At 38.7% G+C, this 20,884-nt stretch overlaps 2 protein-coding genes across 10 annotated transcripts in view; both read right to left on the bottom strand.

Annotated features, from left to right (window-relative positions):
• EPS15L1 (epidermal growth factor receptor pathway substrate 15 like 1) overlaps window positions 1-15,152 on the bottom strand; it is a 42,836-nt gene extending 27,684 nt beyond the window's left edge. For 4 of the 9 annotated variants that reach the window (XM_040537426.1, XM_040537431.1, XM_040537428.1 and 1 more), the window contains exons 1-16: window positions 15,036-15,152; window positions 10,142-10,183; window positions 9,828-9,917; window positions 9,418-9,465; window positions 8,624-8,719; window positions 7,948-8,010; window positions 6,952-7,077; window positions 5,579-5,638; window positions 5,009-5,245; window positions 4,286-4,443; window positions 3,682-3,838; window positions 2,880-2,942; window positions 2,321-2,406; window positions 1,848-1,920; window positions 1,157-1,318; window positions 108-305 (exon numbers count right to left, since the gene is read on the bottom strand). In XM_040537426.1, coding sequence (XP_040393360.1) covers window positions 108-305; window positions 1,157-1,318; window positions 1,848-1,920; window positions 2,321-2,406; window positions 2,880-2,942; window positions 3,682-3,838; window positions 4,286-4,443; window positions 5,009-5,245; window positions 5,579-5,638; window positions 6,952-7,077; window positions 7,948-8,010; window positions 8,624-8,719; window positions 9,418-9,465; window positions 9,828-9,917; window positions 10,142-10,183; window positions 15,036-15,065 — 1,689 coding nt within the window. In that variant the 5' untranslated portion in view covers window positions 15,066-15,152. Of the gene's footprint in view, window positions 1-107; window positions 306-1,156; window positions 1,319-1,847; window positions 1,921-2,320; window positions 2,407-2,879; window positions 2,943-3,681; window positions 3,839-4,285; window positions 4,444-5,008; window positions 5,246-5,578; window positions 5,639-6,951; window positions 7,097-7,947; window positions 8,011-8,623; window positions 8,720-9,417; window positions 9,466-9,827; window positions 9,918-10,141; window positions 10,184-15,035 lie in introns of those variants that run through there. The other 5 variants (XM_040537429.1, XM_040537433.1, XM_040537432.1 and 2 more) reach the window with 3 other exon arrangements.
• A 94-nt stretch (window positions 15,153-15,246) lies between these two features.
• On the bottom strand, window positions 15,247-20,713 carry CALR3 (calreticulin 3). Its single transcript, XM_040538012.1, has 9 exons — window positions 20,566-20,713; window positions 20,348-20,452; window positions 19,996-20,199; window positions 19,288-19,382; window positions 18,318-18,527; window positions 18,076-18,189; window positions 17,842-17,985; window positions 17,088-17,180; window positions 15,247-16,976 (listed from the first exon to the last, which is right to left on the bottom strand). Exons 1-9 carry the CDS (start codon window positions 20,711-20,713, stop codon window positions 16,809-16,811), a joined length of 1,281 nt encoding a protein of 426 aa, XP_040393946.1. The 3' UTR covers window positions 15,247-16,808.
• Between the last annotated feature and the right edge of the window lie 171 nt (window positions 20,714-20,884).

Genomic DNA, 20,884 nt, shown 5'->3' with positions numbered 1-20,884 from the left:
ATGCACCAGTGTTTTTTTCCTCTTCTGTAAAGTCATCTTTCTAGTTGACATTCAACTTTTAGCATTCAAGAAAGCAAAAATGATGTCATACAAACTACAGTGAATACCTGGTTTATTTCTTCCTGTGTTGATTTTAAAGATTTGATTATTGTTTCAAGCTGTACTTTTCCAGCCTGGATACTCTGTTCTAGCTGAGTCTCTTCTTGCTGGAGGCGATTCAGCTCTGCTTTTGCTCTATTAAGATCATCCTCCTGTGATTTTAAGTCTGATTCCTGAGACTGAATCTGCATTTTCAGTGATGAAATCTGAAACAAAACGTTACAAAAATCAGAGAGAAATTTCAAGTAAATGTACCTTAACACATTATGAATTTATAAATAATACAAAGCTATCAACTGCTACACAAGATGAAGAATGTCATTTGAAGAACGGCATGCTTCTTATTACATCACACAGAATCTTCGGTAAAAGCATGGAGGATGTGCAATAAAACTAAGAAATATTAGTATCTTAAATTACAAAAATACCACACAAATCATAAAGGTAATCAAAGTGTTTCTTAAATGGTTAAACTGTAGTTTTCAGAACTTGGATCCTTTTCCATTCAAATATTATCAAGTATTATAAAGCTATTTTTTTAAACTCTGATAAGAGTTAAATTTATACCATTGCACATGACTCTACTCCACTTTCTTGTATTACTTTAGACTCTGATTTTCTACATGAAGATAACATGCTAACTATACTGACAGTTGTAACCCCTGAAAACCTAACTTTAACTCAGAGTACTGACATGAGGTTCACAGTAAAAAATACGCACTGCTGCCCGTGGGCTGTCTCATGGGTCAGGGATAACGCTTCTCAACTATTCTAACTGGCTGAATAAATATTTCATATATTTACAAAGCAGCAGTAATTTACGTAGGAAGGGACCTCTGGAGATCATCTGGTTCAACCCCACATTTATAACCTTATGAAAGGCATTCAGGCTAGCAAAATCCTTTCTTGGACCTCTGCATTTGTGTGGAAATTGCTATTTATGGTTAAAATAAAAAAAAAAGAATAAATAAATCAAGCTTATTTATGAAATGAATGGTATTTCCTTCAGCAAAAGATGTGATATACTTGAGCACCTCAAGGATTAACATACACTCACCACCTGTGTTTCTTCCTGGCATTTCTGCCTTACATCATTCAGCATATCTTTCAGTTTGGCTTTCTGCTGGTCCATTTCATCCAGGCGGTCTTGGGCATCTTGTTTTTGAGCCTCCAGCTCTTGCAAGTTACTTGTCTCCCTATCTAAATCGTTTTGCAGTTCCTGAGGAAAATTCCACAGTTTAACTTATATTTAGCTTTTGTCTTATGGGAATAATCAATCACAGAGAAACAGGTTGGCACACTACACAAGATTATCTATGTCATATAGACTATTTCCTGCATGTGCATGCTTTGTTTCAGCAGGAACTTGTATATGACATCATACAAATCAGTGCCCACAAAATGGAAAGAGACTGTGATGCAGAACACATGTAATTGAGTTACCCTTGCTATAAAGAACAATACATTTTGAATAATGATTTAATAAATTACAGTGCCAGTCAAGCACTGATGAAAAAATATTTAAAACCATACTTGCAACATCCTCTATTTGTATTAACCAGCATCAGAAGAAAACATTTCTGATGGAGAACAGGAAAATAAACACCTTTTGTAAGTTAGAGGAAAATCCCACACAATGAGGAGACTTGCCCAGAAACAACATAAGACAGAAGAAAGAATGCTTTATTACCCCTATATTATTCTAGATTACAACAAAAATTTGTAGTTATAAGCAGAGGAGTTTTTACCTGAACTTCATTGGTTTTCTGTCTGATTGATTCTTCCTTTTCCCTAATGTCCTGCTCTAGAGAATATTTTTCTCTGTAAGACAAACAAGCAAATGTTTTCATGATTGGTTAAGTAATACAACACACACACACATGCAAGAATCAATTAAATATTATTCTGGAAACACCACACAAACAAAAATGCCAGCCCTCATTCCGATACATTCTTTGAAGGAGTAAAGGTGTGTACATATCAATTATTTTTACAAAATAAGAAAAATTCGATAATTAATCTTCTGAAGTCACCTGCTAGACTCCAGGCTGGCTTTGCAAAACTGTCTAATTGTATGGTATCTTTGGGAGATTTACCACCAACTTCAATGACAAGCAGTAACAAACTGATTAAAAGAAAATAAAAGTAATAGACATGAGTACTATATACTTAATTGGTTCTCCTACTCCAAGATTTTCTGTTAATCATCCACAACTATTACCTCTGCAGCTGTGCAATTTCTTGACTAATATCATCCAGCTCCTTCACCCCTGTAAATTCTCCTGATCCAACAGAACTTGAACTATCCTATTAAGGATAAAATAGTCTATTAGAAGGCAGAGTCAGAACAGAACTTCCTTTACAAAAGCTGAAGACAAAGGTGAAACACAATCATGATATGCAATTGCAAAATCATGTGGAAGATATCAAAACATTACACAATAACCACTGAGCATGCCACACAATTCTCCCTGTGAATCTCCCTTGCCTTTTAAGCAAAAAAATGTTGTCAAGTTATTAAGAAAGGATCTCAGTATTTGGTACAAAATTTGACATTATTTTGAAAAGGATTTCTAATCCTTTGAAAAGTCCCCATAAATAAACAAAAATTGCAACATGGAACTCACTGCTAGTATGATAAATCAGGAGACTTACCATATTTAAATAGCATAGTAAAAAGAGGAAAGTACAGAAAGTGCAAAGAGAGAGCAGGTGTAGAAATAAAAACTTTTTTGAAGTTTTAAGTACATAAACAACGTTGCAACGTTACAATTACTCACACGGCGCATTTCTGTTAGTGCTGAGATCTCAGTTCCTACAGGGGTCAAGTAACCTGACAGAGTCTATAGAAAAAGGATACAGGAGAAAGCTTAAAAGGACCAGAGCAATAGCAACAACAAAAATATATTTAGAGGCTCAAAAGCTTTCTGGTTAGGGAAAGTAAAAAAAGTAAAGGAAAATACTACTTAATTTATAGAAAAGGTGAATGGATTGACATGACAGAAGTACTCATTAATAGAAGTTTCAGAAATACAGTGACATACTATTAAGGAATGAAACAAAGCAGGATTCAGTAAAAGATTAGATGCTCTTATGACCAATAATATGTAGTTAACGGTGATGGATATAGGACTATGGGCTGTCATGGGACAAGGGATGAGTCAACCACCAGATACCAGAAACTAAGAAGTCATTACCCTTCAGTTTCCCTTTAAAAGAGTTTTACATTTTCATAGGAGGAATGTAGTACTGACCACAGCCAGAGACAGGCTACTAAGACATCTTTTAACCATTCCCTAAAGAAGTTTACAAAAACTTCTTTGTGACAAAGAAGTATTTTTCAAGCTAGGCTTTTCTCAGAGTTATTACTCATTTATTTATGAAATATACTACTGTTACTGTCTTGTCAAAAATGTACGTATAGTTTGAAACATGAAAGAAAACTCTGTAAGAGGAGATAAGAAAAAAAGGCAATTCTTTACCATATTATTGCAAAATAAACATACTACAAAACTAATACTCAAAGCCCACTACTGTTAAGGCACATAAGCTCAGTGTATCTACAAACAATCAGTGACTTACCTGTATAGGCGTGTTCCTCTCTGTGGGAGGGATCATATCTGGGGACAACACTTGTGGAGGATCAATCCCTTTACTGACCTTCTGTTGAATGAGATACATTGCTAGTGCAAACTGATCTTTGCTTAGCTTTCCTATCTGTCTTGTATCTGCCAAAGCCCTGGTAAAAAATAGATCACACTTATAAACATGGGAAGCATACTTCTTAACCAAGAAGTCTGAAATACAAATATATATGTAATTTTATTTTGATTCAGCCTCATCAGAGCTTGCTTATTCTAGTGAAAGAGTTCCATAAACAGAGCAGCATTATTAGACTTAGCTGAACAGAACAGTGTTGCTATGAGAAAGTTCTTATTAGCACTACTAATAGAACTACAAAAAACAACTACAATTCACAGTCTGACCTATACCCCACTTCCAAGAAAGCAATGTGAGAATTTATTTCTCCCTCGTTTTTTCATATAGCCCACGTTGTAATACTGCAACAAGACGAGTAAAGGAGTCTGATGGGCTTTTTTGTTTTGTTTTAGTGCTAGAATTACAATTCTGGATGGATAAACTGCCTTAGTGAATTGCAAAAATACAGCTACTAGGGAATTCTTACCATATATGTGCTAGGAGAGTCTGAGATAGACCTGAATGCATAAAGATGTCCTTTACTTCTTGGCCACTCACAAAACCATCCATGTCTGTGTCTGTTTTTAAGAAAATGTCATCATATCGCACCTTCTCAGACATCGGTACTACCCAATTCACAGATGGCTGTAAAACAAAGTTTTGTATTTCAGTCAAAAGAAGATAAATAATCTTTACTGAGACACTGAGTATATATAGTTTTCGTCAGATTTGAATTTTCTGAGCACATCTCATACAATCAAATCTGGTAAACAAGTAATTCCCCTTTTCCCATGAATGTTTTAGCTGAACACTTTTTATCCAAATTATGAATTTTAGTAAATTCATATTATAATAAATAATACAAAATAAATTTTAATAAATTCATCAGCTAAAACCCACTAATTCTTGGGTAATACAGACCCAACTAGGTATACTAAGTCCCCAAGCTAATAACAAAGCTCTACACGGGAGTTTTATAAGGCAGATTAACTAATTCTTTGTTATTAAAGCAGATACATGAATAAAACCTTTCTATGGAAAATGAAAATTCTCCTTAAAGTTTGCTACACCTCCTAGTCATAGTGACTAAAATTCACATATTCTTCTTCCGTTCTTACATCATTCTCTCTGCTCAAATCCTCCAAACAACAAACATTTTCAGAAAAAATGCTTACATGAGGAAGAGACCAAAAAGAAATTTTGTTTGTACCTGTGCTTGTTTGATGCTGTGCTTGGGAGACAAACTCCCTGTGCTGTTCAGGCTGTTTACACTACCATGAGATGGAGTGGAACGCAGGCTATCTTTTGGTGGAGGACTTGCAGGGAGAACAGGAACTGCACCAGGAAAGACGGGCGTCTTCTTTCTTTTAGAAGGCGGTATGAGAGAGGGGGGTAACAGTGAAGGAACTGGCTCTTTCTCAAGAGCTCTATAAACCAAATGCATTGCCTGCAAAGGCAAAGAGATGAGATATTACATGTCAACAATAAGAAGAAAAAGCAACAAGATTTTCCAGCATCAGCCATTTACATATTAGTAAAAAAGACAGTAAGATTAGAGACATAAGCCAGAGCAGAACATCATTTTGAACGTTATTCTGAAAAGTTTAATCTTGATGACGCAACCATGCGTCAGTATGGTTCTGAAAAAGGTCGTAACTGCATGTGAATGATTTAGACCTTAAAACAGACTGCAGGAGAGAAACCTGCAAAGCTCAAGAGACAACTGAGAACGATTTGCTCCAGCAGACACACTGTCAATTGAGAATTTAAAGCAACCTACCACAGCAAATTCATCTTTGTCCAGGTGACCATCTTTATCAATATCACTGAGATCCCAGACCTACAACAATTATGATAAAAACAAGGACTTGAGAACAAGCTACATTCTGTGCTTTTCATGTTAATTGTCATTGTATTAAGCATGCTCTCTAACAGCTCCTAACAGACTTTTTGTGAAAATCATATTAGTTATATTAGACATAGCTAAACATTCTCTCGTGAAACAGACTGGATTTAGAGTTTTCTGGCAACATGAATCAAGTATTTTGTGGAAACACTGGCTCTCACAAATTCTGCATGCAAGAGAGGCAGGTTTTCCACCATTATGTATTGCAATTAAGGACTCAACAAGCTGACTAAAAACATCCAGAGGTGGCTTTTGGAATTCTCCAGATGGTGTGTGCTAGCAGATCATCACAATTTGTTTTATAAAAAAAGATATTTTAGAAGAGTCAATATATTTCTAATTTGCATTGCATTACAAAATTTCTAGTTTTCTTTTTTTAGTCAAAAAATACATCCACTTCTCAGAATTACTTTGTCCATTTCTTCAATCTCCTATCTTGTGTACAAACTCTTCTTGAACAGGAACAAGCTTCCTGCATTTTGATCATGAAAATAACATGACAAAATATGAAGATCTTCAAGACTGAAGGCTTCACAATATTCAGGTGTAGAATTAAAACAAGTCATACTTAAATTTTACAGATAATATATAGAAAGAGTTCTTAGACATGAAAGTATATCATAATGCAGATACAGCTCTTCCATATTAATTCTCAATCTTATCAACATGCAGACAATAAAGGAACACATTTTAAATTAAAGTAGGAAAATACTTGAAGGTTTGCTTCCCTTGCAAGTATACAATGGATGTGCCAAACTCAGATCTTAGGAGTATTTATAAATATACGTGAAAAAATACTTGACAATTTGACAGCTACAATAAATGAGGATGTTTTAAAGTGCTCTCTTGTACAAACAGTGGATAGATTTAATGGTATGTCTAATAACTTGCACTTGGAAAAGTGACAAAACAGTGGAATACAATGTTATTAAAGCTATTATGGTTTCAGAGAGGTTTCTGTTGTTGTTTTGTCTTATTTTTTTTAATACAATCTCAATCAAAATTTCCAGCTCTTAAAATGAACATGGAGATAACGAAGCCAATCTACTTTAGGGCCTAAATTACTGTTATTATTCTTATTTCTAAGTGGATGACTTCAGACCCTACTTAACGTTCTTGCTTTATAGCATGCACTTGATGTAAAATCTCAGCCAAAATATGATCTATGTTGATAAGTTACACTTAAATATTTAACACTGCAACTAAAAGCTTAATAGAGAATAGCTACATCTAAACAGCATACTTACCCTTCCCAGGATATCAAGAGGTAGCTTTGAATTCATCAGTACTGGTTTTACTTTGTCTCCTGAAAGTAAACCATTTACTGGCAAAAGGCTTTCAAAAATACCATCAAACTTTGCTTTTTCTTCCACCTAGTTGGTAAGAAATAGCCTGAATAAGTAAAAAAGTGTGGCTGTGTGAGTGTTGAAAATGAGATCTTGCAAGAAATTAAGACTGGTCAGTAATGCATTTATTCTAAATTTCCAAGCTTTCTTGCAAGTGCCACCATGCAGTATTTAAATGTAAAATCCATGGAACTAGATTTAGGAGCTTAGTTTCAAGGCTAAAGTTATGATACCTAAGAGATTTTAACGTGCAACACGTAAGATACATTTCTGTAGTGTTCTGAAAGGACAACACAATCTGATTAAAACACTCCTGACAAGATTTTAGACTAGAAATTACTCATTCCAAATAATTTGTTTCCCACTTCATAGTACAACATGCAAGTAAAAGATCAACGTTAGAAGCTATTTTGGAAAATGAATCTGAAAAGTACCTAAATACAAATATTCCAATGTATGTATCAAAAGTTACTTTATTCCAGTGATATATATCGCGTATATCGCTGAATGCTATATTAGAACATATGAACTCAAGCTTTAAATTAATACTTCAGGATGGATTTGGTGAAATGCTTCACTATTCTCAGTGGGATTCCTTATACAAACAGGAAAGTGCCTACTATTAGGATTCTGGAAGAAATGTAGGCAGAAGGTTAAAATTCATTTTGTCTTAAAAACATCACACCAGGGGTTGCCAAAGGTTTGTTTAATACTTATTTCAAACATAAAACTGCAGCTCAATATTCTCTATTGTGCACTGGGAAGGAAAGACTGCAAAGGAAGGACTTTTGAAATGGGAAATCTATTTGATAAAAAATTGTCTCACTGTAAAAATTACAGACAAAGAAAATATTTACTTTTAAAGAATGGATGGAATGTGTTGTCTTTTACACTTACCCTAACAGCCCAGTGAGTCTCTGTTGAAGGTGGCGTGATCAGCAAGGGACTGCTAGTGTCATGCTAAAATGAAAGATTTATTTTTTATACACACACATACACGCACACATTTGTCTCTAATCCTTACTAAATGTTTTAAGAGATGGTTACAGGCATGAAGCCTAACTACACTGAAAAAAAAGAAAAAAAGCTGTATATATATACAAATAAAAAAAATACGTCATACTAACTTGTACTGTTACAGTACTTGGATGAGGACACTGTTCACTAGGTCCCCAGCCCCAGAACTAAGACAAGCTAAGGTACGGTTCCACATCAGCTTATGTAGGCAAAGCTGCAGTCATGCCCTTTACTGTTGATCCAGTCCCAAAATAATCTTTCTAAAATTATTTTTCATATATTTTTTTCATTAATTTAGGTTTTAGCCACATCAGCTCCCTGAACAAGCTGACTGTAGTTACACTTGCTCTAATTTTGGAGTCCAGGAAGGGGCTGGAACATATTACTCAGGAATACAGGAGAGTTGCATACATGACTGCAGCTGTCTTAAGGAACAGTCTGACAGCAACCTGAAGTCTCAGAACCATGACATTTATGAGACAGATGATTCCAGTATTTCAGCTGAAGATTTAGCTCTCGTATAATACATACATACATTCATGTACATATTACTTACAAATTTAGGAGGTGGCACAGTCAAGTTCAGATTGCTCAGGTTAACATCATGGCCATTCTGTGCACATGCTACAAGGCGCAATGCGACATAGAAACCCTACAAACAATAGTGCTTTCTATTAAAATAAGCAAGCAGTTTAAGTCACCCTCTCCAATACATATATTAACAGCGTACACGTTCCCCTAAGTAAAGTATGGAAATAATAGATGCAGAGCCCCACTCAGTTAAATGCACAGCACCAACTACCTCACCACTTTTAAAGATGATTCAAGAAAGACTTTACAAAAACATGGAACAAAGAGAAAAAAAATTCAAAGCTAGTTTTTAAGAAGGACTATTCCATAACTATTTTTAACATTTTTTTCTTAAGAGTTAATGATACTCAGAAAACAAACAAACAATGCTCCGTATCTGCATGTTTAAACAGAGAATTTATATTCCAAACCATTTTCAATAATGCCAGTTATATTCTTCCATGCAAGAAAGATTTCTAAAATAGGTCCTAAAGTCATGGCTGGTATTTGTCAGTTTCAATGACTATGTATCTATCTCACACTGTGATTATTTACAAAACAAGAGGAAAAGAAAATGAGAACAGAAGTTCTCCAGCAGCCTCACTGAGTTAATATACTTGGATATGAGCAGCACTAGAAAAAGAACTTCATCCTGTAAATGAAAACTTACCAAGAAAAAAAAAAAAGCTAAGAATAATTATTATGGATATCAGGACTTTCTTGAATCAAGGCTCAACTGTGAAAGGTAATGTAATAAGTTTACAGGCACATTTTATTTACCTGTTTATCCAAGTACCCTTTCCCTTCTGGGTCAGCCAAATCCCATATCTGTGGAGATACAAAATAAAAGCCACTGTAACTTTGAAATAAAATTTAACTCAGCTCAACACTTCATACTGAATGTCTTCTTGAACTGTTCATTGCAGCTTTCAAGTTATGAAATATAATGTTATTTAATTCTCAGGTTAACAACAAAAATGTTACACAAAAGACTATTTCTCCTTACTGCATCCAGCAAAACTCAGACCAAGACCTTGGAGCTATTACCAATCTGTGGTTATCATAATGTTCAAAAGATTTGGTTTACATTCCACCGCATTCACATCTGCAAACTTCTGCTCAATCTTAGCTGCAGTTAAACAAGCGCACAGATAATTACTGCACAACATTGTCTAATTCCTTCAACTTACTTTCCCAAGGATAATATCGGAGAGACCAGACTTTTTAAGAAACAATGCCGCTTCACTTGCCCCAACTCTCCCCGTATATGCTGGATCTACCTGAAAGACAAAAATTTACATTCAACAGAAGCATGTCTGCCATGAAAGCAGAGATGAGAAATGAAATCTCTTATCTCTAATTGAAAAGGAGTTATACATGCATGTGGCTACCACTCAGCAGAGAGAATTTACAGAAGTTTAGCATGGGAAAAGGGGAAGAAAAGAGAGGGAAACCTCAGGTAAAGGAAATTGTACTTTATTTTTTAATCTTTTTAAAAACCTACCTGTTTGTAATAAGTTTCATATAATGGATTTCCAGTTGAAAACTGAAAAACAGGAGAGAGAAGAAAATGAAGAATGAATTGCAATCACAGATAGCCTACCTTTAGCAACTGAAAGAAAAAAAAAGCAGCACATAATACTTTGTGTACTACTTCTATCAAAGATTTAAAAAAAAAAAAAAAAAAGTTAATTTGCTCAGATTTCAATTACCAAGTTTGGTATAAAATGTGGAAAGCAGCGATCCCCCAAAACTTGCAGCCAACAGACTCATCACTTTCTCCTTCACCAACATTCATACTTACACTCACACTTTTAACACTATACGGTACAAGGTTTTGTAGAACAGCTTTGAACTATTTGCCAAGGTATTTCAGGTGACAGTTTGAGACCCATTAATATTAAAGCTAAAGTTTTGATCATAACACTGACTTGACGACCTCCTACATCACATATACATTTATGGAGTATTTTCAGCAAACAATTATACACGCACACAGCCCTGCTATCAAAATATACCTGTGTCTATTTATATTTTTCACAATCTTAAACAGAAACAGAGTTAAAAAAATAGAATGAATAGTATGGTTAATTAACAAATGTTGCAATTCCCTGGCAATATTGTTTGAAGATTTCAGCTTGATGTTACCATTGCATTACAACAAAAGCAGCAAACACAAGGCCCTGCCTTCTTAAGTGTATTAAACAAGCAGATTCCTCTTCCCTCTTGCTGACATTCCAAGGAAGTGAGAGCAGAAACGCCAAAAGAGCAGAAGCCCCCAAACCCACCTTCCCCTTTGCCTCCTGCACTAGCCACACAAGTTCTCGTCACACGAAGGTCACACCTCCACACTTCTGCCTCAATGCCAACAGCAAAAAAAAAATTACAGCCCAACCTCCGTCTCAAACATGGATCCGCTCCTTATGGATGTCAGAGGCCTTAGAAAACAAGTGACAAAGCAACCCAGGAGTTCAGTGACTGAGGCGCAGGGATGTTGAAACATCCCAAAGCCTGTTTGGGATGTCCTACAGGACGTTAAGTCAGACACCTGACGAATGATGACTTCATGCTCACTCTGTCACCTCCCAAATGCCATCTTCTTCCTCGTCACCCACGGGGACTTCTGGAGGTTCTGTCTACTCCAATGGGAAGGGAGATGGAAATGTGACAAAAGAAAACGAAGACTGACAAGAAGCATAAAACTTCATTTGGTACCGAGAACCTTCCTGTAAGTTTACAATAAACATGCCAGATCTTAATTTAAGGAGCTATCCAAAATAACTAGCCTCTACTAATCAAAGGCAAGTGAACACTGAGCACTTGGAATGCCAATTATTCTACCCAGCTAGCAAGATCACGCATTTTGAGGACTTTCTTAAACATCTTGAAGGCACTCCACTTAACTCCATCAGCAAAATAAGCCACTGCGTCCGCCAACATCACGACATGCTCTTGTTCTTCTAGAAGCTGTAAAGCAGTTCAGAGTAAGAAAGCTGCGACCATAACTCATAAACCTGACTCATCTTTCTGATGGCTTGTAAATGAACGGCATAGTTAAGCACCACGATCCTGTCCAAAGCAGGAAACACATCGTTCAGAGAAAAGGAGGAAATAGGAAATGGTCTGTCCAACTCTCAATAAAACGTCACGTGTTTTAGCCCGCTTCCATCCAGCCATCACGTCTCATTTCTCAGAAAGCTCAGAGCAGCTAGCCAGAGACCAACTCCAAGCTCCTCTAACCAATTTGGCGAGTTTCCTAAAGCACGCAGAGACTGGATTCATACCAAGATAGAGAGCAAACCGCTCCAGCAGCCCCATTGAATGACCTCACCCCATCACCAGACGTCTTCCCATCCCCACTTGATGCTGTCAGCCACGACATAGAGCTGACTTACCTGACAGAGGTGGCAGGAATCCAGGGTGTTGTGCTTAAATGCTGCGAGGTTTCCCCTACGGCAATATGAATGCATCCAAGTGCTGCTGGAAAGCACTCCAACACTCCACTACTTGCAAAATTTTACAAAGCCTAAGCCTTTCTGACCGATTTACCTAAATGACTGCTTCTCCGTGACGAAGCAGACCAGACAAAATGGGCTCAACTGATAAAAATAGCATAGCCGCCTAGCCACCCATCACCACGCGTGACTACCTCACCATCATTCAAGATTATTCTGTGATTTGATGACATCAGCTGATAAAGAACCTACTTAACACGTTAATGTTGGCAATCAGACACATTTTGAAGGGTTCGCAGCTGATGAGTAGCTAACGGATATAACCTGTTATACGGCAGCTCGTGTGACAACACCGGTTGACAACTCCATCTTCCCAAAAAACATCACCGAGGACCAACACTTTGCACTGTCTCCCAAGCAGACACCTCAGAACTGTTGTGCCTTGCTGTTTCACCTCTAAATGACTTCCTGAGCAAATGCGAAGTTCAAAATCTCTGACAGCAGACCTGGTACACACGCCATGCGGCACACACATGGACCCGCCTCCCCGTCCCTTAGCACAGATCTGGGAAAAAAGGCAGGAAGGAGTAAGCTGCTGCCACCAGAACAATTACTAAACTAATTAGTTTAGTAGTATTAATAAACTGATACTAAGCCAGCTCCTCTTTGCTGAGGTCACATCTGGGCCACAAAGGACCCTGCAGCAGAGGAACCATTTTCTTTGTTGCCCTCCTGATTCACAACTTTCTTTTGGCCCCTCATCACATCACAAGGTGGATGAGAATAGGTACTTTGAAAAGAGAAAAAAAAAAAACGGGTGTCCCACAGAGATGAAAGCCGAAAGAAGATTGCTGCTGCCCCAGAAAGATTACCTTCACCTTTACTCTGCTCGGTGAGTATCCTGAGCTGTCTCAAAAGACAGAGCTACGAAATGGTCCGCACTGTCCCAGTATCTCTAACATACCTCTCTGTAACCTTCAGAGGCTGTAAATCGAACACGCCTGCACAGCGGAAAGACTACAGATAAGGTGGCCAAATATTCAGGAAAATAAAGTTATCAAAGGTAAATCAAAACCGGTTCCCATTGTTATTTAACACCAAGAACTAATTTTATGTACTTGTTCTTCAGCTCTTTTTGTGCTTAAACAAAGACAGCTGAGATTTTGTTTTAAAGTATTGTGCATACTGTAGGTTATACATCTAAGTTTTTCCTTCATAAAAATGTAACTTCATAGAACAGGAAGAACGCTATAATTAAATTCATTCATGAAAACAAATATAATCACTTTCACATGCCTGAATTACACATATTGTTTATAACTCCTAATACGTTGATATCAATATTCTTGTATTATATCTGAACATGCTTCAGCATTATGGTGCATGTAACCTGTCCTATTTTTTTTAATACCATTTCTGGCATTTATTATAACTAGCGGGTATCTTTGTAATAATTGTGAAATTGAGGCTATTAAAAGAATTTTACTAATTCCTCATTTACTGCCCTGACTACAGCTAGATTATTCTTGACAATTCAATATAGAAAATAAGTAATTCTTTTGAAAACAACGCTTCCAATGAACTAATTAACGTCAAAATAACGCATATATATGCAGAAGGCCCTTTTTCGAGATAATGTATTATGCTATATAAAATACCATTGATGCAATTATAATTTGCACAACAAAGCAGCACAATTTCTAGTATAATAAATATTTGATGCGTTTTTACTGATGTACTACAGCTATTCCACAACAACAAACTCTTCCATGTCCAGGGTTTATTTTCTATATATATATTTTGCACCACATTGCTTGACTCAAAAACTTTGGCTAACCGTTTGTATGTTCATGGATGTTCTCAGATGTTTCTGAACATGTTTTTTAATTAAACAGATGTTCATCAGGACTCTTACTGCTTCCCAAAAGCTAAAAAAGGGTATTCTCTCTTAATAAGAGGCACAATAAATTATGTATCATCTAAACATAACGTAGCCTCACTGAGAGAGAAATTTTCAATGTCACAAATGAAAGTTTATTATTAAATGGAAATAGACGTATTTGAATAATTTGAACTAGTAGCAGTTGTTCTGAATTCCTGCCTGGCCTAGACACAATGCAGAAATAAAATAGGTTTTGTTTCAAGGCATTAGAGGGATTATTTTGTTTTTATTGTTTTACAGGAAACAAGTAAATTGAGTATCTCCACAGCACTATAAAAAAGAATACGCAGTGATCACACTGATCAGGCTGAAATTACTTCGGTGAGAAATTAATCAAAAACCTTAATGACAGCAACAACAGGATTCTGGATAAGCATCCCAAATGCTGAGGCACAGCTCAGCACAGGGGCAGGCCAACCCTTATTGGAGCCCAGCTCCAAGGCTCGGGGTGCTCCCCTTGCCCCCCAAAGCCTGTAGCTGCTGGGTGAGCCCCTTCTTCTCCTTCCTTCATCCTGGATCCTTCTGTGGCGTGCCTGCACCTCTCGCTACTCCTCGTGCTCCTCCCAAACACTAAATAACAGCCGTGACACCCCAAGAGCCGAAGAAGGAACCACCCCGCGTTACAAACTGGCAGACGGGGCGACGTGCTTCAAGTCAGCGTCCGGAGCAAAGCAGGGCGCCGGCCCCAGCCCCCCTCAGCCCTGCCCCGGACCACCCACCCCGACCCCCCCCCGGGGCCTCCATGAGGGGAGGGCGCCGCCGCCTTTTGTGCCCCCACAGCAGCGGCCGGCCCCGGGGGGCTGTGCCCAGCACCAGCCCGACCCCGGGGGGGGGGACAAGCGGGGCCTGCTCCCCGCCGCGGGCCCGGAGGAGGGAGCCCCGCCGGGCAGGACCCGCTCTCCGCTCCCCCCGAGCTGCGCCCAGCAGCCGGCACCGGGGGCCCGCGCCTCCCCTCAGTACCCCCCGGCTGAGGCGCCGCAGGGCAGGGCCGCGCCGGTTACCTGCTGGCTGAGGGGGATGAGCGCCGCCATCTTCCTCCCGCTGATTCGGGCAGCGGCCGGGGCGGGGGAAAAGGCGGGGGAAGGCGGGGAGAGAGGCGGCGGGAGGCACCGCCAGGCCTCCGGGGCCTGCTCCGCCACCTCCCCGAGGAGAGGGGCCGCGGCTTATCGGGCTCCGGCAGCCGTCCCCGCCCCGAGAAGCGGGCGCTGAGGTGGCTGTGCAGGCCCGCAGTCGGTTTGCTCCCCGCCGTGGCTCTCCTCCAGCTGCCTCAAGCGAAGCTGGCGGTGACCTACCTACGTTGGGGACAAAGTAGGGCTAGGGAAGGCAGGAGCTGCCTTAGGGAATGTTGTTCCAGGTAACTCACGGATTGACCTTTTAGCTGGATGAGCTGCGGCCAAGTTATGTTTTCACTTTGTTACACAAAACCTTGTGGAAACAGACTTCACCCGGTTAAGCTGCCTCGGGTCTCCGATCCAACATTCAGCATCAAATATAACAGGGTTAACAACTCTCTGCCTGGACAGCATAGATATCAAAGAAGAGCCTGAACAAGGCAAGGTTAGTGCAGTCCTATAAAAGCTAAAGCAAGAGGAACTGGCACAGGAAAAGAACTAAAAACTATCAGTGGAGTGTTTTTCAGTGCCTGTAAAAATTCTTTACTCCACAGGGTCATTACAAGTTGTCTTAACAGGGTGCAGGATTCAGATAAGTGAAGGAATTTGACCTCAATTGCACCACAGGCCAGAAACTGAGCTTCCACTGCTCCTTCCACTCCCCATTTCCTTACTACACTAAACTGTTCAGGCAGCTGCAGGGGAGGTGGTATATCATAGCTAAGAAGTAAACAAAAAATGATGGGCTCAATGTCTGGCTTCAGTTTTAGCTAAATTTATAGCATTGCTTTAAAGAAAAGTGAAAGAAAAGGAAAGAAAAAACCCACACCTAGAAATGCAAAAGAGCAAAGCAACAAGAGAAAAGAAGGAAGAAAGGACACATGATAGAAGTGACTGAACAAAGTTAAAAGAGCAAGTTACAAAAGGTCAAACAAAAATATGCAGTGGTTGCTGGTTTGGAAATACTTCCTCATCTCTGCACCCCTTCAAAACCAGTGTTTCTATCGGAAAAGTTTGAATGTAGTTTTAGGACAGCTTCTAGGTACTGTACACAGGGTTTTGAAGGGAAAAGTGATTATTTGTTTCTAAGGGCAGATTTGCAGATGGACAGACTCCTGTCACCTAATGACATACACTGAAGCCAAAGACAGAGGGAGTTCCATCAGCACGTAAGTACCACAGAAAAGCCAAAAGCAGCCGTAGCAGGCTCCCAGCAGCAGTACAACTGTAGTAATCCTTGGAACAGGAACAGGTGCACAGTTACTACAAAAGCTTAGCAAAGCTTATCTCCTTAGTTTCAAGTATGTAGTGAAACACACTTCACACATCTGACATGCCAAATCTTTTAATGAAGTAACAAAAAGCTCATTTTGATCTCCTCAAAACGAGCATGAATTTTAATATTAAAGTTATGAAAAAAATGTAAAACAGTTCCAAAAATGGTGCTTTCAATGTAGCACTTAAGATGTATTTAATACAATTGCTATAAAAGGTTAATTTTTAGTAACTACATTATAGTACTTTTATTAGAAAGTAACTAAAAGTTCACAAATTTTTTTTGAAGTCCAGTCTTAATACAGCTTTAACAATGCAAATTTCAACAAGCTGTTAGCAAAAAATTTTTATAGAGAGAGATAATTTGGAAAAAAAAAAAACTAAAAATTAAAGTTCTTCTTTCTTGATAGAGCTCCTCATCACTCGATCTCTTTGAGATTTTCTTTTTTCCTTTATTTTTTTCTTAAACCGTTGCTCAAAGTATTTTTCTTCTGTGACCCTTTCTCTCTCCTGCTCCTCCTCAGTCTGCCTGATGTTCATTTCCTTTTCAGGATCCTAATATTAAAGATTTCATTTTTGTGCACCAATAGGATCTTGCTCAGATTAGACAGAATTTTTAAGATGTGACAATCAAGAACCAAAATAAACAAGAATTTCATGTACTACCTTTGTTTCTCCCCATGTTTCATCTCCAAAGTCTTCTGCGTAATCCTCATCATCTGTTATCAAGAAGTTGTCAAAAATTGTGCCAGCTCTCACCTTTGAGGAAAGAGGGGAAAAAAAACAACAAGATGCCCCTGTTTTCTTTATGGTTCTAGTTTCATTCTTTTAATAATGTTTGCATTATAGATTCAATAGATAGAAAACACGTTAAGAACCCCACAGCTTTTTGCAGAATTTAATAAAGAATTCTCTCTGTTTTTGGAAAACTACTTTCAAGAATTGAAACAACTTATTTTAACTTTAGATGCTTTACTGCTCATAGAAATTTTAAGTCGCAATTTTAGCTAGTGATGAAACCTGAGGTAGAGGAATATCTCAGAAGGGCCTCCAGAGGGCAGATTTCTCCTCGTTAACCTTTGAGAAAGTCAGGAGTAACTGAGCTGCCTGAAGCCTCAGCTATGAGCCTCAAGTCAGGTGAATTAAGTCATACTTTACAACATTCACACAGATTAGTTTAGGCCCCTCACTTACCTGTAGACAGTTACGAACCAAAAAGCAACTACAACAGAGGATGAATACATTTTTAAAGACCTTGCAGTTTTGTATACATATTTAAATGAAATGAAGTTAAAAACACTGGTCATCACCAAAGATTCCAAAGTAACAGATAATGCTTACATTCAAAGGTAAACAAACTGCCATACATCCAGTGAAAAAAGTTCTTTATTTTCCACTATCTGCAGCAAGCTCAGCTCACCTGCCAGATATCTAGTCCAATAATGCTGATGTTTTCATAACTGTAGATATTGTAGTCTGGCGAGTAATTTGGATTGTCAATCTTTGGGTGAGGCCAAACCCCTCTGTAATTTGGGTTATCAATCTGCCTTGGTTGCCACTCCCCCTAGGATAAACCACATATTCTGAATACAGTCAGGCAAAGAAAAGTTGCTTAACATGCTATCCATAACTAGATCTACAAGACTGTTTATACTCTGTATAGAGGATTCTTGACCATAGGATAACTCCATTTTCCATTCACAGAATCATCCCAGTCTTCAGGTTTCTCAGCACTAGTGTCCATAATATATTCAGGTTCATCCCAATCCTTTAAAAAGGCACAGAAAGGTTAAAGAAAGCAAAACTAGTGCACAGTTCAACTACATCAAACAGTTTCAATAAAATCGAAATAAGCCAATCATGCAGAATAAGTATAGATTCAAGAGACCAAGTTACCTCAGGTTTGATGTCATTTGGATCATCAATTTGGATTCGATCATCCCAGTCACGGGGTTTCTTCACTGCTGGATCATTAATTTTCCTTGGTGGCAAAAAATCTAAATCGTCTTCTAAGTTGCCTGATGCAACCACTGCATTATCAATTTTTACTTCGTAAGTCTGATCTGGCCTTATAATCAAAGTATACAGATGTGTATAACCATCAACCTGAGTTTTAAAGAAAGCAAATAAAATCTTTTAAAAGCTTTAAATACAGCTCTTAGGAACTTCCTTGAATCAGAGTTACTAATTCTAATGGATTTTTTCATAAACAGTAAGAAAAAAAAAAAATCAGTTTTCTGTAGAGGGAAAACAAAATTAATGACATGTATTAACATTCCAAGTATGTTTTCTAGTCTTCCCTTCTGGGTCTGAGCAAAACAGAAGGGTTGCAAGAAAACACAGTCCACATCTGATTGGCAAAAGGAAGTGTCACAAGATTGAATATAGTGGCATATAAACTAAAATGATTACTTTATCTAAGTTATTTACACCCCAAATAGCTGAAACAAAGGCACGTGAAGTTTACTGCATAGCTTGAGAGCAAAAATATTTAAAGTATAACCAGCAACTTATATTTACATCACAGAAAAAGCACCCTCTTTCAGAAATGCTGAATTAAAGTTACAACAAAGAAATGCAAAGACATACAGTTTTTAATAACATACAGCAGCCTTACAATCTAGTTCCACCCTCTATCAGGGTCAGGTGATTAGGAACACAATCACTGAACTACAAACATTATTGTGAACTACAAAATATCCGAGGTCCCAAAATTAACATGATTTTTAAGAGAAGGTGAAAGACAACTTCTCAAAGGTGATATATGCTTGGAATTTCATGGGTTTTTTTTTGTTTGCTTTTAGTTCTTAATTTTCTTCCAGTTTGGTTATTTTAAAGTTTATCTATTTTCGAAACATGCATTTACCTTACATCTGATTGGTTTCTTCAATGGGTGGGGTTTATTCTTGTAATTTAAAATAACATGGACTTTCTTTGTTTCAGATCCACAGATATCTGGCCCTACAAAGAGATAACAGGCTTTGTATCCTTAACTTGTTTGTAGAAAGATACTGGTTGTTTACTTTTCCTTCTAACACTACTAGACATCTCTCCCCTTCCACATGATTTTTGTGGAATGCCATTCCATTTTTAATGGATGACGTGGCTTCCATTCAGAAGTCTCTAAAGCTACCTTAGAATTAGATTTTGTCTAGTCTTAGGCTTAGTTCTGTTACGGCCTTAAGTCAGAAAAAAAAAAAAAATCCAGGCAAGATAAAAGTTATCTGTGGCATAAGCTGAATAACTGTGTAATCACATGACCTACATAATGACAAATTTCACTTTGATACAAACGCACAAACTTCACCACATCACACAGGAATGTATGTAAGAGCAGATAATGGCCTACAGAACATTATTTCAAGTATAAGTCTTCAAAAAAAATCTTGCTGAGCAACTTCTGTTCTATGCATGCTCTCTGCAAGCATGGAAGAGCTCACTGCTTACAGTCACAACGTTCTTATTTTTATGAAGCCTTCCATTATTTTTTCCTACCATTCCAAGAACCTTCCTTGAGAAGCTGCACAACAGCAGGAGCAGTATTTTCATAATGCAGAAGTAACTGTAAACTCACCAAACATTATATAGTAATGGGAATCTCCACTCAGGTTCTTCTGATCCAAGTCTGAGGAAAAAATCTTAATGTATCCCCCACCACAATCTATTTTCTGCTCATGTTTCACAGTGTATTGAATGACCAGAGTCTTCCCTTTATTACTAAACGGTTTAAATCGTGAGGAGATTGCATAAAATTTGGAGTTCTCACTAGTTTGAAGGCCTGTAAAGATAATTAGGATAACATTCAAACATACGCTTTTCTTGCTATTTGTGGAGAATGAACACTTTTATTGCCACACATGGCAGGTGCTATAAGAGCTAGCTCCTGAGATGGCTTCCGTGATGTATTTTTCACAAAATCCACACACCTTTATCTCGCACTGGATCTCCATAGAACTTCCCAGCCGTGAGTTTAAACGTCCCAAGCCTTTCTGCCTTGTACTCGGAGTGCACCCACCTCTTCTGCCAGCCGGCTGTCCCGCCAGGCAGTACCGGCACCCACAGGGGGACACAAAATGGCCGTTATGGGGGGGGACAGCATGGGGGGGTTCCCTTCCTACCCCCTACTTCCTCCCTCGCCCGCAACCTCCATCCAGAAACTGCTCCTGGAAGTACACCGCGGCCCGAGCAGCCCCCAGCGCGGCCCCGAGGAGCAGGAGCGGCCCCGGCCCCGGCCCCGGCCCCAGGGCCCGCCTCAAGGCACCGCCAACGCCCGGCCCGACCGCGGCCGCCATCGCCCTCACACGGCGGCGGCCTCGCGCCTCAGCCCAGCGCAGCGCCGCCGCCTCGTGCCTTCGGGGCCCGTCCGTCCTATAGCGGGCTCTGATTGGCTACGCCTTCCCCGCTTCTTGTCACCCGCCATCCGATTGGTTTAGACTCCCCGAGGGAGAAGCGGCTTGCGCGTG

This window comes from Cygnus olor, chromosome 26 (genome assembly GCF_009769625.2).
Source record: "Cygnus olor isolate bCygOlo1 chromosome 26, bCygOlo1.pri.v2, whole genome shotgun sequence".
In the NCBI taxonomy this organism is placed as follows: domain Eukaryota; kingdom Metazoa; phylum Chordata; class Aves; order Anseriformes; family Anatidae; genus Cygnus; species Cygnus olor.
Note: the sequence above shows the minus strand (reverse complement) of the source record. Positions and strands in the feature narration are given on the sequence as shown.